This window comes from Dromaius novaehollandiae, chromosome 20, assembly GCF_036370855.1.
Source record: "Dromaius novaehollandiae isolate bDroNov1 chromosome 20, bDroNov1.hap1, whole genome shotgun sequence".
In the NCBI taxonomy this organism is placed as follows: domain Eukaryota; kingdom Metazoa; phylum Chordata; class Aves; order Casuariiformes; family Dromaiidae; genus Dromaius; species Dromaius novaehollandiae.
This window is the reverse complement of record NC_088117.1, coordinates 10,256,328-10,271,475: the sequence shown is the minus strand read 5'-3', so window position 1 is coordinate 10,271,475 and position 15,148 is coordinate 10,256,328. Positions and strand designations below refer to the sequence as shown.

The 15,148-nt window shown below is 47.7% G+C and overlaps 2 protein-coding genes across 8 annotated transcripts in view; one reads left to right on the top strand and one right to left on the bottom strand.

The window, feature by feature from the left end:
- The window catches only part of BRD3 (bromodomain containing 3), a 56,183-nt gene extending 46,984 nt beyond the window's left edge, over positions 1–9,199 (top strand). For all 6 annotated transcript variants that reach the window (XM_064523840.1, XM_064523843.1, XM_064523837.1 and 3 more), the window contains 4 exons: positions 159–394; positions 926–1,218; positions 3,132–3,260; positions 3,693–9,199. In XM_064523840.1, the coding sequence (XP_064379910.1) occupies positions 159–394; positions 926–1,218; positions 3,132–3,260; positions 3,693–3,808 (774 nt within the window). In that variant the 3' untranslated portion in view covers positions 3,809–9,199. The remainder of the gene's footprint in view (positions 1–158; positions 395–925; positions 1,219–3,131; positions 3,261–3,692) is intronic.
- Positions 9,200–10,726: 1,527 nt separating this feature from the next.
- BRD3OS (BRD3 opposite strand) lies at positions 10,727–14,789 on the bottom strand. Of its 2 annotated transcripts, none has more exons than XM_064523846.1 (2): positions 14,718–14,789; positions 10,727–14,381 (listed from the first exon to the last, which is right to left on the bottom strand). In XM_064523846.1, the coding sequence occupies exon 2, from the start codon at positions 13,683–13,685 to the stop codon at positions 13,350–13,352; it is 336 nt and encodes a 111-aa protein (XP_064379916.1). In that variant the 5' UTR covers positions 13,686–14,381; positions 14,718–14,789; the 3' UTR covers positions 10,727–13,349. The 2 variants fall into 2 exon arrangements, with proteins under 2 accessions (XP_064379916.1, XP_064379917.1); XM_064523847.1 differs by having other exon boundaries at positions 14,723–14,789.
- Positions 14,790–15,148: the final 359 nt, after the last annotated feature.

The window sequence follows — 15,148 nt, the reverse complement described above, 5'->3', positions numbered from 1 at the left end:
AAGAATGATTTCAAATCAAGCAAAGTTGCCTGAGTCCAATCAGCAGACTGTGCTTGATCACTAACTTGTGTGAGATGCAGAGGAAGAGTATCTGGAGGTGGAGGCATCAGTTATTCTTACCTTGAAGTCTGATTTATTTTTTCGTTGTTCTCCACCAGCTAAAAGCTGTCCATGAGCAGCTAGCTGCATTATCACAAGCACCAGTGAACAAACCAAAGAAAAAAAAAGAGAAGAAAGAAAAAGAGAAGAAAAAGAAAGACAAAGAGAAGGAAAAAGAGAAGCACAAAGTAAAAGCTGAGGAGGAGAAGAAACCCAAGGTGGCTCAGCCACCAAAACAAACCCAGCAGAAGAAAGCCCCAGCTAAAAAAGCAAACAGCACGACCACAGCTAACAGGTGAGAGCTTGTCTCCTGTTAGGTGCCTCGGATGAGAATGCCAAGAGCTTTCAGCCTGTTCTTCTATCCCTCCTGTTTCCATTGAATTCCCTGGTGAAGCTCAGTTGTCAGAGCGGTTAACTCACCATTGAACAGCATTTCCATTCCCAGGCATCTCCAGGGAGCTCTTAAATTAGAGCTGGCAGTGGAGCCATCGTATTTCCACTGTCCGATCCCGAGAGCAATCAGGCAGGGATTCTGAGATATGGTCTTGCTTTTTGCCTTTTGCCTAGCCAGCAAGAACATGCTGTTTCATTGCTGCCCCCCTGCTGCTACTTGGGCTTGTTGTCATGCCGCAAAGGGCCAAAGTATAATAAGAATGAAACAGTTGATCTCAGATTTCTGCACTTTTTCAGAAGTCCTGGTACTGTTCAAACCATCTGGCTAGAGGTTCAAAGCCAAAAGCGTTGGGATGTTCGTTACAAGGGGAGTAGAAGAGAGTTCATTGTTCCTATATACTCATGAATGTTTCCATGCTTGTCAACCCCCTAGGCAGCCCAAGAAAGGAGGCAAACAAGCGTCTGCAACCTATGATTCCGACGAGGAGGAGGAAGGTCTGCCCATGACCTATGACGAGAAACGACAGCTCAGCTTGGACATCAACCGCCTGCCTGGAGAGAAGCTGGGCAGGGTGGTGCACATCATCCAGTCGCGGGAACCTTCCCTTAGGGACTCCAACCCCGACGAGATAGAAATAGATTTTGAAACATTGAAGCCCACAACTTTGCGAGAACTGGAGAGATATGTGAAATCTTGTTTACAGAAAAAACAAAGGAAACCATTTTGTAAGTTACCTCCTGGGGCACGTGTTCCCCCACCAGCTCTTGGGCTCAGCTTTGGAGTCCGGGCATGTGTGTTGGGATTCTCTTATCCAGCTGTTGGGTATGTGATGACAGGGATTTTTAGAGATTCTTTTCTCCCAAAGAAAATATGCAGAAACTTTCTATTTTTTTTTTCTTTTTCTTCCTGTGATGTCATCCTGTGGAGACCTGGAGGGACTACTCTGTTCCTCTGCAAGACCTGTGTGATGTTTTTATTGCTTATCTAGAATCTGGAAGGCACTGACAGGTTTCAGTCTTATTCTGTTAGGTGTTACATGCACACATCTGGAAGGATCAGTTTCTTACCCTGAATAGTTTATCTTCTAATTAGGAAGGAAATAAAAAGCAGGGTTGGAATCCAGAGCACCGGGGAATAAGTGACTTGGACAAAGTCACCTGGGTAACCTGTGAGTTCTGAATGTCAGTGTCTGAGTTGTGTTGGCTCCAAAACTGCTCTTCCTAGATGGCCTGCACACACCACGTTATGCTCAGTCTCTCTCAGATCAGAGAGTAAAAGTTAATGTGCTGGCAAGCATATGGTACAGGCTTTTCTCTGTGCCTCACCCACAGAGTGTGAATTGTTACAGCCCCTTGAGATTTTAGCTCCTGCTGCATAACAATAATGTGCTGCTTACCTAGAGTGGTCCTGGCTCTGTCCATCCACTTGTCAGTTAAGAGAGTGATCCTCTTAAAAGTATAACATGATAGTTACCCACAGCTCTTGCAGAGCACCTCCGTTTCATCACCACACGACTTGCAGGTAGGCCTAAGAAGAGGTCACGCTTTGACCCTTCCTTTTTAATATGCTGGTTTGATTTTTCTCGAGTCCTTCATTGCTGGTTTAGTTCAGGAAAAGGTTTTCCAGCATTGTTAGGAATGGGAAAGCACTCTTCTATTTTGGAACCAAAGCCTGGAGTAACGCAGATAACTTCAGATGTATGTCCTCCCGCTCCTCCGAGACTGGTATCCCCCGCGCCGGCCGGCTGGCCTTGTCTGGACTGCAGAGACTGTGCTTACAGCTGACAGCAAGCGGATTCCCCTGCTCTCTGCTGCTTATTGAAATGCTCAGTGCTCAGGGGCACACCCTCTTCAAGTGTGCTTTCCAGATTTCTTTCTTTCTTTTTTTTTTTTTTTTTTTTTTTTTTTTTTTTTTTTTAAATCAGTACTAAAGCAGTACACAGAAATGTAGGTATTTCCTTGCTGGATCAGGCAGAATATGAGGCCTCTGTCTTGCTCCTGATGCTGACCCCAGCACCTGTGTTCAATTACTCCTCCTTGGAGGGATTTCTTCTGCTCAGAAGCATGAGTATTGCTGATACTTCTTACCATTTCCAGTGCAACTGATAGAGCTATGTTCCTGTCCTCTGCTAGCTTTTGCTACTGTTGGTTTTTAATTTGTTTTTGTTTTATATTTAAGGCAACATAACAAAACACAGTTTGATTCTTGCGTAAGATTTCTTAAGTTTTAATGGCAGATGCTTACCTCTGACAACCTTTAATGGGACACTTTATTTTACAGGGCAGAAAACCCATGTAACAATTCTGTAATTACAAATGTGTAACTATTGACCATATAACTGGCTGGTAAGTAACCTGTTAACTACAAGGTTATTACATGGATATTTCTATCTTCTAAAATACTTTGCAGAAGGTCTCTTAAAAAGTGCATGATACAGGATGATGGTGATTGGATGATCTGGACAACTGTGCGTGTTGTCCTCTATCTGGGATGTGTAGTTGCTGTGTGGTCACTTGATTTTTGCAGTGTCACTGCGGAGTGGTCACACAGATTTACATGCCCTGTAAAATAGTGATGTCCACTCTTTTTCCCACCTGCAACCATGCAGTTTCAGAAATTATGCGTTCCTCCTCCACAGCTGCAAGTGGAAAAAAGCAAGCAGCAAAGTCTAAAGAAGAGTTAGCTCAGGAAAAGAAGAAAGAACTAGAAAAACGGTTACAGGATGTCAGCGGGCAGCTAAACAACAACAAGAAACCTGCAAAGAAAGGTAATGGTTCTGGTTTTACTGCTCTAATGATGCCTGAAGAGTTGTGTGTGGAAGCAAAGGATTGATAGATGCAGGTAACCTTCAGACAGAGGACTCTAGTTTGGAAGAAGAAAAAGGCAGCAGAAGCCAGAAAAACTTTTGTCACCATGGCAAAATTACTGTCTTCTGTTAGCCTTGGGTTTACCTCCATGAGAGTTACCCCAGTTTAACGTTACAGTGTGGACGCAGGGTGGGTTGCTGCCGGGTGCCCGAGGTCACAGCGCGGGTTGCAGCTGAGAAGAGGCTGCAGGGAAGCTGGCTGCCCGCTCGGGGATGAGCCTTGCACCGGCAGGCAACGGCTGCGGGGAGATGAGCTGCCCTGCCGAAAGGGCACAGCAAACCGGGTAGTCCATGATCTTGCAAGTAACTGCTCCGCTGCCTTCTTCCCTGCAGAGAAATCTGGCTCCGCTCCCTCCGGAGGCCCCTCCCGGCTCAGCAGCAGCAGCTCCTCCGAGTCGGGCAGCAGCAGCTCCAGCGGCTCCAGCTCAGACAGCAGCGATTCGGAGTGACTTACGGACACTTACAGACAAAACACAAAATGGACATCACCCTCACCAATACTCTGCAGTGTTCCCTTCTCGCGTTAATATACCGCTCTTGTTCCACGGTGGTCAGGTTTCTTTTTCTTTTTTCTCTCTCTTTCTCACTCTGATTTCATTTTATTTCATTTTTTAACTCAGTGTTATAAAAGGTATCTTCCATTTTTTGGGGGGGTGCTTTTAATAGGTCAAAGATCTTTGCGTGTGCGTGAGTGTGACTAGACTTTATGACAACTAGTTCCCTTTGCATAAAGTCTCTAAAATACATTTTTACTGAAGATGGTTGGTGGGAAATGGAAGAACTCTGAGCTCTTAGCAGGAGATCACTAGAAAGTCCTGTGAGGTTTGTAGTACATTTCCCTCCCACCCCTTCCCCTCTCTCCCAAAATGTTCCCTTTTAATAAGCCCATTTGGCTCACACAAGGAAAAAATCTTTTTTTAAAGAAATCTCTGTAAAATGGTACTGTATCTGAAAGATGTTAGCTTTTGGACTAGTTGGTGTATTTGTTATTAGCACTAGTATTCTTAATCTCGAAGTCTACAGTGTGATGAAAATGTCAGATGCTATCATCTTTTTACATAAAAACAAAAAAGAAAAAATTTCTCATGTACTGTGGATTGTTAACATGTATTTTTTGCTTTTTTTTTTTTTTTTTTATCTTGGTAGGGCCATAGGCATCTGTTCAGGAAGGTATTTAAGCATGAGCTGAACTTTAAGCACATGAGCAATAGGAGTGGTTGCATTTTTTTTGTTTTTTCCGCTTAACATTTTCATTTTTCTTGGGGAAACATTGGGAAGAAGGGAGCGACGGACACTCACAGGTTTCCTGGAATGTTATTTTTAACAAAAAATAGATAACTTCCCGGAAAAAGACACTCTCTATGAAAGCTTTTTTTTTTTTTAATCGAAAACATGTTTTGGCTGAAAATTCTCAGCTGGACCTCAAAGAGCAATCCCTGCGGAGTGACGGAGACAAGTCACGTGCTCGTGATTAGACATGTGCTTAAGTACCTTCTCCATGACAAACGCCTCAGTCTGGGCTTAAAATAAAGGAGCATTTGAGCTCCAGCTGAGGCTGAGCTGGCAGGGGAATTGGAGGGATGTTAGTTTTTGTTTTGTTTTTTCCTTATCTTTGTATCAGCAATGAGCTCCTAGGAAGGGAACGCTGTTTCTGTGTCACACAGGGGTGCAGGTTTCCAGACACTGAAACGTTTACCTCAATAATAATAATAATAAAAAGAAAAAGAAAAAAAAGAGGGGAGAAAAAAGGAAGAAAAAAATTTTTTAAGGCTAGCAATTTTTTACAAGTCCAGCCTAATGTTTTGACCTGCACTGCTGCAACACACTCTGTTTTCACTATCCCTAATTTCGTGTATATATAAGTACTTTATTTATTAATACCATTGGTCATTTAAAACTTTTTTTAAAAAAAAAAACAAAAGCAAAGCTGCATTATGAAGTGCAGCAGAAATGCAGACTTTTTAAAGTGGTTTGAACTAGATTTAAGAAAACCAACAAAAAAGCAAATAAAAATCTGAGACATTATTTAAATACATTGGACTTTTTACCTATAGGTGCTACAGTCCAGTCTATTTGTGTGTCTGGTGCTCTATCATGTTTTGTGTGTTCAGTTTTGGTTTTGCTTCTCTCTTCTCTTCAGCTCCCTTTTTTCCTGTTCTGTACAGATTTTGGAGAAGTACAGGTAGATAAAATTGATGCAGCACATTTTCTCTGTGATATTTCCACGGGTCTTCTATCACTCTCTCTTTTTTTGATAGAACAGTGTTGTTGTTTTCTTTTCTAATCCAGTTTTAGGAAAACACCAGTTCTATAATTATATAAAATTTGTAATCTGAGGGGCAGAAATTTATTGTAAATTCTTAACTTTTTAACTTTTTATTGTAAAGAAAAATGTATACAGAGTTTAACAGAAAGCTATGCCTTTCCCTCTCCCAGCACCAGTCCCTAAGGCTGCCTCTGCCGTGCGGCAGCCCTAAAATTCATCCTGCCGAGGTCTCGGCTAGCAGCGTGCTGGAGGCCCCGTGGCGATGCTTGTCCTTCGTAAGGAGTTGCAGATTGCACCCAGCTCTTATTTCTCATGTATGTGAATGGCCCTGGAGGACACCTAAGTCCCAGCACGTGGTCTTTGTCTCTGGCTCAGCCTCCGGAGCCGGGATAAGGAGCCCGCGTGCTGGGCAGGGGGCTGTCTGCCTGTCCGTTCCTCCGCGAGGCAGGGAGGTGCAGGGCCGGCCCGTTAGCGCTCCGTGGTTTGCGCTTCTTACGGCGTCTGCGTTCAGCTGCCAGTCACTCCTTGCCTGATCCTGGAGGTTTTACTAGCTAGACCTTTAGGCAGTGGGACTGTCAAGAAGCTTGTTCTTGCATCAGTCTTTAAACATCCGTCTTTCAAAGATCAGCGTTTCAGGAAAGGTGCATGTAGCAGGGGGTATTCATGTGCGTGACTCTCACAGCTGATGTGGCTCTGTCCATGTCTTCTAACCGTACAGTGACAATAACAAGCTCTACACAGTTTGCTCTAGAAGAGTGATGTCATTTTCTGCTAAGGGATGAATCGGAGATGCTCTGCTCTTGTGAGGCACCAAGTTGCTGGACGTCCCCAGCTTGCTCTGAAATCACTGGGGTGCTCGGCCTGTCGGCAGGAGCCCTCTGAGTCTTTGCAGGTTGAGTTTCGCATTGTATTTGCAAAGGGATGAACTAGGGTATCCTGATTCTTACTGAAATTAATGATTTTCCTTTTCCATTAACAATCCCTAAATGGAGTTAATTTTTAGTTCCTGTGGTTTTTTTTTAATTCTGCCCTTAAAATTCTTCCCTAGACAGACCCTTAGTAATATATTTTCAGAATTTACTATGAGGAAATGTAATATACACCTAATGAGATCTTAACTTTTTTTTTTTGAGGGGCTTGGGGTTTGTTTGTTTGTTTCTGCTGTTACCTGAGACTTGCATTATCAAAAGTAGTATTTTAATTAAAATAATTACCAAGCAATTCAATACCGTGACAATGTGGATAAACAAGCTCCTGTTTTTTCCTCCCACTGAAAGCCTTTCCCATGTGCATTAATCTGAGATATACTGTTGACTTAACGTGGTGTTTGCTCTGGAAGAGATTTGCTCCTGCGCAGAGAACAGCAGCCGTTTGGAGGCTTAGGCGTAGCAATAGCAGCCGTGCTCGACAGCATCGCCACCGCGCAGAGACGGAGGACCTGGCTCTGCAGCACGCCGTGTCCGCTGACGCCTGGACGCGGACCACGGCGAGGGGCAGCTGTTCCTCTGGGATCCGGACATCTGTCCCAGCACCCATTGAGGTCGGAGGGAAGGTAGAGTCAAAGGATTGCGGCTCAGGCGCCGTGATGGAAAGGGGCCGGCCCAGGGGCTGGCTGCAGCGCTGGAGGAGGGTCCCCGCTCCACTTGGCCCAGCTGGCCTAGCGTGGGGATTTGCGAGGAAATAACCAACAAAAAGCGGGTACGTGAAGAGCAACGACGCGCTTATCCTTGGTGTAGCCAACTGGGACTTGGCTTCCCTTCAGTGGGAAATTTCAGTGTCTGTTTTCATGGAAGCAAAGGTTTTTCCCCTTAAATAGCAGCCACAAGAGAAATCCATCTTGGCATGACACTCGTTTCAGGGAAAAAAATGGTGACTCTTCATTTCAAAAGGTTGTTCTTACGTTTTTTTCATTTCTGTATTGTTTGTAGCTTTCATTATCTCCTGACATGTCAGTAGTGGTGCCTCTGGTATCTTCAGATCAGAGTGTCTCCAGGAAAGAAGAGATGGTTTCAGTCCATAGTAAGTAGCAGCTGCCCTTGATGAGTTGGAAACTGAAAAAAAAAAAAGAACCGTTATTTGAGTTTGTATGGTGTGACATGTTAGTACAGATGTCATGAAATAACTTTAAAATGATATAAATAACACTTGAAATCACATTTTTAAACTTCAGAATTAAAATTGAAATTTTTATGGTAGAATTTTTCTTGACTGAACAAAGTTTCACTTTGTTTTCCAAGGGAAATTTCACTGAAATCAGTATGATTTCATATGTATACATGCAAATACTTCTATTGAAACCGTCTTTTTCTGATGAATTCCTGTTTTGACAAAAAAAAAGAAAAAACAGACTGGACCCTAGTGTCAATCAACCAGCATTACTGCACCTTTACAAGCTTTGTCAAATCGTACCTGATCGTGAAGTCAGCCTGTTTCCCGGTGTACCATCGGCTGTAGGCGCAGTGGGAGCAGCGGGAGAACAGCATCCCTGGGTTCAGGCCCTAATTCACCTGTGAAAGGAGTCTGCAGAGTATGACAGCTTTCTGCACACCAAATGTTGTCTACACAAAATCATTTCAGTTTTGTATTGCTGTGATTTTAAACTTTCCTACCGACAGGGTTTGTAACTGTAGGACTGATCCTTCAGAGCTGCGTAGCTGTTCATGAGGGTGTGTGTAATAGGTGCACCCCCCCCATACACACAAGCACATGTGTGCAGGAGTGTGTATATATATATATTTATATACACACACACAAATTAGTTACCCAGCGAGGTCTCTTTCCATGTTCTCCGTGTGGTAGACTCAGACTGCAGTTACCTAATCTAGTTCTTTTTCTGTTTTGGGGACTCTTAGACCAGTTTTTAATTTTTTCCTTGTTTTGAAAGGAATGATGTTTTTTAAAGTTGGGGTTGGAGCTAGGGGGAAGGGATTGGGGCATGATGAAGAAAAACCACAACCTTTTTAGTACTGGATTTTAAAATACATGTTCTCAAACACAGGCAGTTACCACTTGGGCTAACTGTGGGCAAGCTCTGCGTGGTTGGAGATAAATTTAGGGCGAGGATTCATTACACTAGCAGCAGTATCTTGCTTGTAAAACAATGAGATGCTTTTTTAAAAAAAAAAATAAATAAAAGGTATTTGCATATCTTTTTAAATGTCATTTTTAAAAATAAACAAACCACCAGCTAGGATTTGACACAGGCCACTTAGAACTTATCCCTGATACTGGCATAACCAATCCAGAAAGATTTGTTGTTGTATTTTTGTTTTATTTTTCCTTTTGTTTTTAATATTTAAAGAAATGTTACTTTTCCATATGATGTGCATGCAAATTTACCGTAACTCTTTTTCTTAAAACTTTTTAGTGCCATTTCTAGTATATTCCTGTAAATGTCAGTTACTGAAAAAAAAAAAAGTCAATGTAAGTAGTTTAGCTTGTTTATTGCAAATTGCTGGCCTCAAACACAACAGAATTTAAAAAGAGTTAGAAAGTAATCTTTGATGTTACTGGTAATCATGGACCCTGGTCCTGGGGCATTTGTTTTGTTTTCATAATAAAAAAAAAAAACTTGTTTTGTGTGCTGTTTGATACTGTGTTTTCCCCTCCCCTCTCCCTTTCCCTTTCTTTTCTTTTTTGCTCCAGTTGAGAACTAACAGGGCTTTGATTAAGGAAGCGGTTGGCTGCTAGTGCCAAGGGACAAACATAAATAGAGTAGGAGTCCTGGTGTCATGAGACTTGGAATACTTCGGAAGTCAGCTGCAAGGCTGCCGGGGGGGCCGCGCCAGCGTGGCGAGGTGCCCCGCAGCCGAGCTCAGCCTGCTCTGATGCACCGGCGCGGCCGAGAAGAGGGAAGCCCGGGAGCTGAAGGGGCCTTGGCTTATGTGAGAATCGTGTCCCACTCAGGTAAGTTCAGCTGAAACAGAGGAGATAAAAATTTCACCTGGGTTTAACGACAGCCACTTGCAAGCAGCAAGAGCTGATGGAAGCAGAGTGTTTTGCAGCCTGGGCAGCGGCGGTGGCCGAAGGAGGCTCGCGGGAGACACGGTCCATGTTTCTGTACCTGCTGCGGGCAGCAACGGGGGCCTGCAGTGGCCCGTCACACTCCTGGCAGGGACTTGGAGGTCCTCTATGGGGGGCAAGGACTGTTTTGTTCACTGGAGGCGGCGATTCCAGTTGGTTTTGCTGTGTGAGCTTTTGCAGCTCTGTATTTTTTTTTTTGTTTTTAATACAGTAAGGGTTAGGGCAGCCAGCCTCCACCAGGGTTAATCTTTCTCTAACCCTGTTCCTGCTCACTGGCTTTAAAAGCCATGGTCTCTCTGAGGTTTCAGCAACCCTCTTCTCTCAGTTTAACTCTGTGCTGTATCAGTGACAACCCGAAGGTTTGCTCAGCCTGGCCCTTCAAAATCTCCTGCAGGGCGTTTTCTCCTCCATGCCTTGTTGCTTTGCCATCCTTGCTGGGGACACTGTCCCTGGAGGCAAGCCCTGGCCTCCCCTCTTGCACCTCTGAAATGCCTAGGCATAGCAAAGGGCTCATCCTCCTCTTCGCAACAGCCTTTTCCTGTATTTGAAGATTCTTCTTAGGTCCTCTCCTTTCTTTTACCCTAAATAACCCCAAATCCGATGCTCTTTCCTTGTGGGAGGTTTTCTCTAGTATTTGCTAGTGAGTTATGTCTTGGTGCATCAAAACTGCGCTGCCTCTTACAGCCTTGGAGGAGGGCGGAGAGGGGTTTGGCTGCTGATCCAGCTCAAGCCGAAGCCCGTATCCTGATGTCTAGGGGCTCTCACTCCTCTGTGCAGCACCCCGAGTTTGCATGAAGCCTTTGGGCTGTCGGGATCAGGAACCTGGGCCAAAGAGCCCTGGGCTGGAGCATCCCCCGGCTCCAGCCAGCCTTTGCTGGGGAAGCGCTGTGACTGCTTTGAAAGGAGGCGATTGCCTGCAGCCCCACCAGCACCTAACATAGCTCCTAATGAGAAAGAGCTGCCTCTATGCTGAGCTTTCGCTCCTCGGCCTTGGCCGGGATTGTGTGTGATAATAGCTGTAATCCTCGCATGTGCTAAAGTGATTAACAGGGAAAAGAAAAACAGCTGCTCACAATGATGCATTCAAATCATTTTAATTTACTTTACCAAAGAGGCTACAATTGCATGTAAAACAAGTGCATCAGCACTACAGAACTGGCTTACAGAAATGCTCATGCCATAGCAGCCGCTCCACAAACCTGCTGGGACTAATGAGGACACACAGACACGGAAAATAATACTTGCAGATAGCAAGAGGGAAGAACAAGCCCTGCTCTTCCTGTTCTGTCCTGCAGCGCCTCAAGGTTGGAAGAACATATGCACAGACTCAAGTTCTTACTCTTGAATAGTCCTAATTAATGTCGTTTAAATAAATGAGTTTTGGTTTACCAGCCACGTAAACAAAAAGGGACTGATTATACCACAGTCATCAACTTTCTTACTGAAATAAAGAAAATTAAAATGTCTTTTCTATAAGAAAAGTAAAGAAAAGGAGCAGCTGGCTTTGGGGAAAGGCTGCTCTTCTCCCCAGCTCCCTAACCTCAGCGGTAGCACTCTGCCCCGGGCCGCAGGAGAGGACCTGACCCCGCTTCTCCTGCCCGCAGCATCCCGGGGAGCTTGGACCAGCCTCCGGCCCAGCCCTATAAACCACAACCCCTTTGCTCAGCCACGAGCGGGAGCCCCGGGGTGGGTGGCACGTGCCGGGCGATGCTCTGCCTTCAGCAGCGTGCTCGGTACGGGAGTCACGGCCACCGCTGCGGGCAGATCTCTGAATCTCGCTAGCTTTATGAATCCCATTAAACGCTTTTTCCCCATCTGAAACGCGCATTTTCCCCAAAATATTTCTCAGCCGGAGCTAGTCCTGGCAAGACCAAGAGGACTATTCAGGTGTGCAGTGCGATGCACAGATCCATGCGGTGCTGACGTCCATCTCAGCAGGTTGAGCTTTATGAGCACGCCAATTAAAGTACCAAACATCAACACATGCATAAATAATTACACTAAAAAATGAGCTGCCCATGGTTTGCAGTGAACACACGTGCTAATGTCAGTGCCGAGCACACAAAGCCGCTGGGCTCTCGCAGTAGAGCAGCTCTGCTCTACTCAGCGTGTCGAGATCAGCTCACTTCAGTGCTCCTCAGTTTTAGCATTTAACCCATAAAGTGGAGAGGTGGAGGAGATTCCTCGTCACCGTATCCCCCCCACCCCCAAAAATAAAGTGCTTGAAAAAAGTTTAAAGGGAGAGGTTTTAGATCAATATAACAGACAGAAGTAATGACTGTGCCTAATTTTAGACAGGTGACTAATCCATACTGAGGTCAACATCAAAACCTGACTTGCTTGAAGTTAAGCATAGACGCAGACAGGTATCTGTGACTCCAGCCCAATATTATACTTAAATGCTTAAATCTAGGCACGTAATTAATGCCCTGAAAGCAGTGCTGCTGTGTCTTCAGGAAATACTTAGGTGCTTGCTGGATTGAGCTGGAATTTGACATGAGCTCTTCAGGATTTGATCTTTCCTGGAGAAAATCAGGGTTTCAGCTCTAATAGAGCAGTTTTCTTTCCCAAAAGGTAAAATTGTAGTATTTTTTTCCACCCTAAAATCCTTCAGTTAGTTGAAACAAACATTCCCAGACACAATTTTAAAAATATATGTGCCAAATGTACTAAAACGAGAGGTGTTACCCAACCAGAACTAAGAAATCCTTCCAAGCTACTGCATACATTAAGACTTAAACACTAAGCAAACTTTGATAGACTGTTTTCTTCTGTAACTGATCTCTGACAGCAGGTATGTAACTATTTATACGTTTCCTTACGTCCCTTAGCGGGAGATGTGTGTGTCTACAGTAGCTTTCCCCTGTTGCTCTCCTAGGCCTGTCCCTCCCTTTCAGGGGTTCATTCCTGAAGCGTCACCTGTGACTTGTGCAAGCCCTCATGGGGCTGGGATCCGCTCGTGTGAACGGCGTTGGCTCCGCTGACTCCGTAAAATCAGGTCCTTTACTGCTATTTCCGAAATTCCACACTGTGGCATCAGAAAGGACATTTTGCTCTGCACAGGACAAAACTTGTACGCTTCTCCTGCCAGATATTTTGAAGGCTCAGATGAAATTACCATTGCATTCTTCCCTCTTCCCTTTGCAAGATAGATCTTTTCACTTCATAACCGGGTCATAACAGATCATTTCCAGGTAAGTAAGTAAAGGGAGACGCAGCAAGCAGAACAACTAACGGCTGTGTATTTTTGCGGACAACCTTCCTAAAATCTGTCTTCCAGTGAAACCAGCCTGGACTTGCTCGTCCCCAACCAGCATTTGCAGAGCTACGGCAATGCACGAGGACTAGCAAGCGAAAGTGGCTGCTGGGGATGGTTCCCAAATGACAGCATGTGTTATTCATGCCACACAAGCCACTTAGGAGCAACACATGCTCCGGCACGGACCCCGCCGGTGACGACAGGCAGCGAGCACCGTCCCGTGAATTCCTGAGCGAGACTGTTCTCATTACACACGCTCAGCGTCACGCAAAACCTGATGCTACCAACAGCAAAAATAAACGCAAACTTCAGACAGCCTCTGACCTATCCTACACGCGCTGCTTTAGCCACAGGCCTACAGCTAGGACGGCGCAAACTCTTCCACCTCGATGCAAGCCTGGTTTGTCTCCACGCGCGGATGGCTGACGCAAAGCCACTGAAATTACATAATAGCACAAAACTTGGATTGCCCCGTGTCCCTGGAGACATCCAGCTTGTTTTTGTCCCGAACCAGGATGGCTTCGTTGCCGTACTGCGAGTACCACATGCTCCGGCTCCGGCTCAGGTAGGTGTTCGGAGGGGCCGACTCCAGCTTCTGCTGCTGCTGCTGCCAGATGAGCAGCGAAGTGTCCCTGTACCGCAGCCGCGCGAAGCCCTCCGACAAGGCCTTCTCAGGCAGCGGCACCCGCCCGTTCATCACTTTGTCGCTCATCTGCGCGAGGGGCCCCCCCTCCGCAGGCGAGGGCTCCTTCACAGCCGCTCCGGTGCCCTGAAACATGCCCCGCCGGCCGGGTGCAGGTCAGCTGCTGCTCCGAGCTCCAGCGAGAGCATCTCCAGGTGTGGACCCAGGTCAGCTGCTGCTCCGAGCTCCAGCGAGAGCATCTCCGGGGGGCTGCTCCCGGGCTCACGGGGCTGGCGTAAGCACCGTTTTGGCCGGGAGAGGGGACGGAGGACACGCACGCCTGCAGATCGCAGCGGGCAGTCTCACCTTGCTTACATAACGCAGCAGGACACCTGAAAACTTGCACAGCGGTGACGATGCTACATGTTTCATCTTGCAAAGGGGGTGCACACACACAAGCTGCTGCTACCTGAGGGTCTGTGAAGCACCTCCAGACGAGCGACCGGCGGCTCTGCAGAGGCTGGACTTGCTAAACAGCCGGGAAGTCTGAACGGCTCCGGATGAATGTTGCTTCTCTGAAGGACAGTTGTAAACTGGGGAGAGCTAAAGGTCACCAGCAGCCAGGCCCGTGCGTGAACTCTCCGCGTACGCCGGGCTGATGGAGAGGAGCCTAACGAGTCCCGTGGTCACGGAGAAGACGCTGCCTCCGGGCCTGGCCGCGGCACCCAGGTGGAGCCCGGTCACCTCCCGTGCGCCGGCTCCTGCTGCAGAGCTTCTCCCGGTGCAGGGGGGCAATGCAAAGCCCACAGCTCGGGGCCAAGTGCCCGTGTCCATCCGCACCCGGGCTTCGACCTGGGGGGATGTGGGGAGGGTCATGGTGAGGCCTGGCAGTGGGGGGCTGCTTTCCCAGCACCACCGTGTCCCGTGGCCCGGCCCCTTCCCAGGGCTCCTGCACCCGTCCGTGCCCCCCACGGTCCCCCCAACACCTCCGTGGGCCCCTGCACCCACCCCTCCACGGTCCCCCCTGCCCCTCCATGGGTCCAAGCACCCACCCCTCCACGGCCCCCCACCTCTCTAGGGGTCCCCGCACCCGTCCACGGGCTCCCGCAGCCCCCCCCCAAGCCCCCTGCCCCAGCCCCTGGGTCCCCGCACGCCCCGTCCAGGCCCCGGCCCCAGCCCCGGCCCCACCGTGCCTGCGCCCCGGCCGGGCCCGGCGCCGCTCGGCAGAGCAGCCGCGGCGGCGCCTCCCGAGCGCATCACGGCGGGGAGGAGCCAGAGCCGCCGCCGGGGGGGCGCGGGGGGGCCGGGCTGCTGCTGCAAAGGGGCGCTGCGAAGGGGCGCCCGGCGCTGGGTGTGGGGCCAGGACATTGCAATGGGGCGCCCAGCACTGGGTGTGGGGCCAGGACATTGCAATGGGGCGCCCTGCGCTGGGTGTGTGGGGCCAGGACATTGCAATGGGGCGCCCAGCACTGGGTGTGTGGGGCCAGGACATTGCAATGGGGCGCCCTGCGCTGGGTGTGGGGCCCGGGGTGTTGCAATGGGGCGCCCAGTCCTGCCTGCGTGGGACCCAGAGCACTGCAAAGGGGCACCCCGCTCTGGGTGCCCTGACCCCGTGGCAC

Bases quoted from the DNA above. Each gene is read 5' to 3' on its own strand.
- BRD3OS (XM_064523846.1), bottom strand. From the start codon at position 13,685: ATGTTTCAGGGCACCGGAGCGGCTGTGAAGGAGCCCTCGCCTGCGGAG.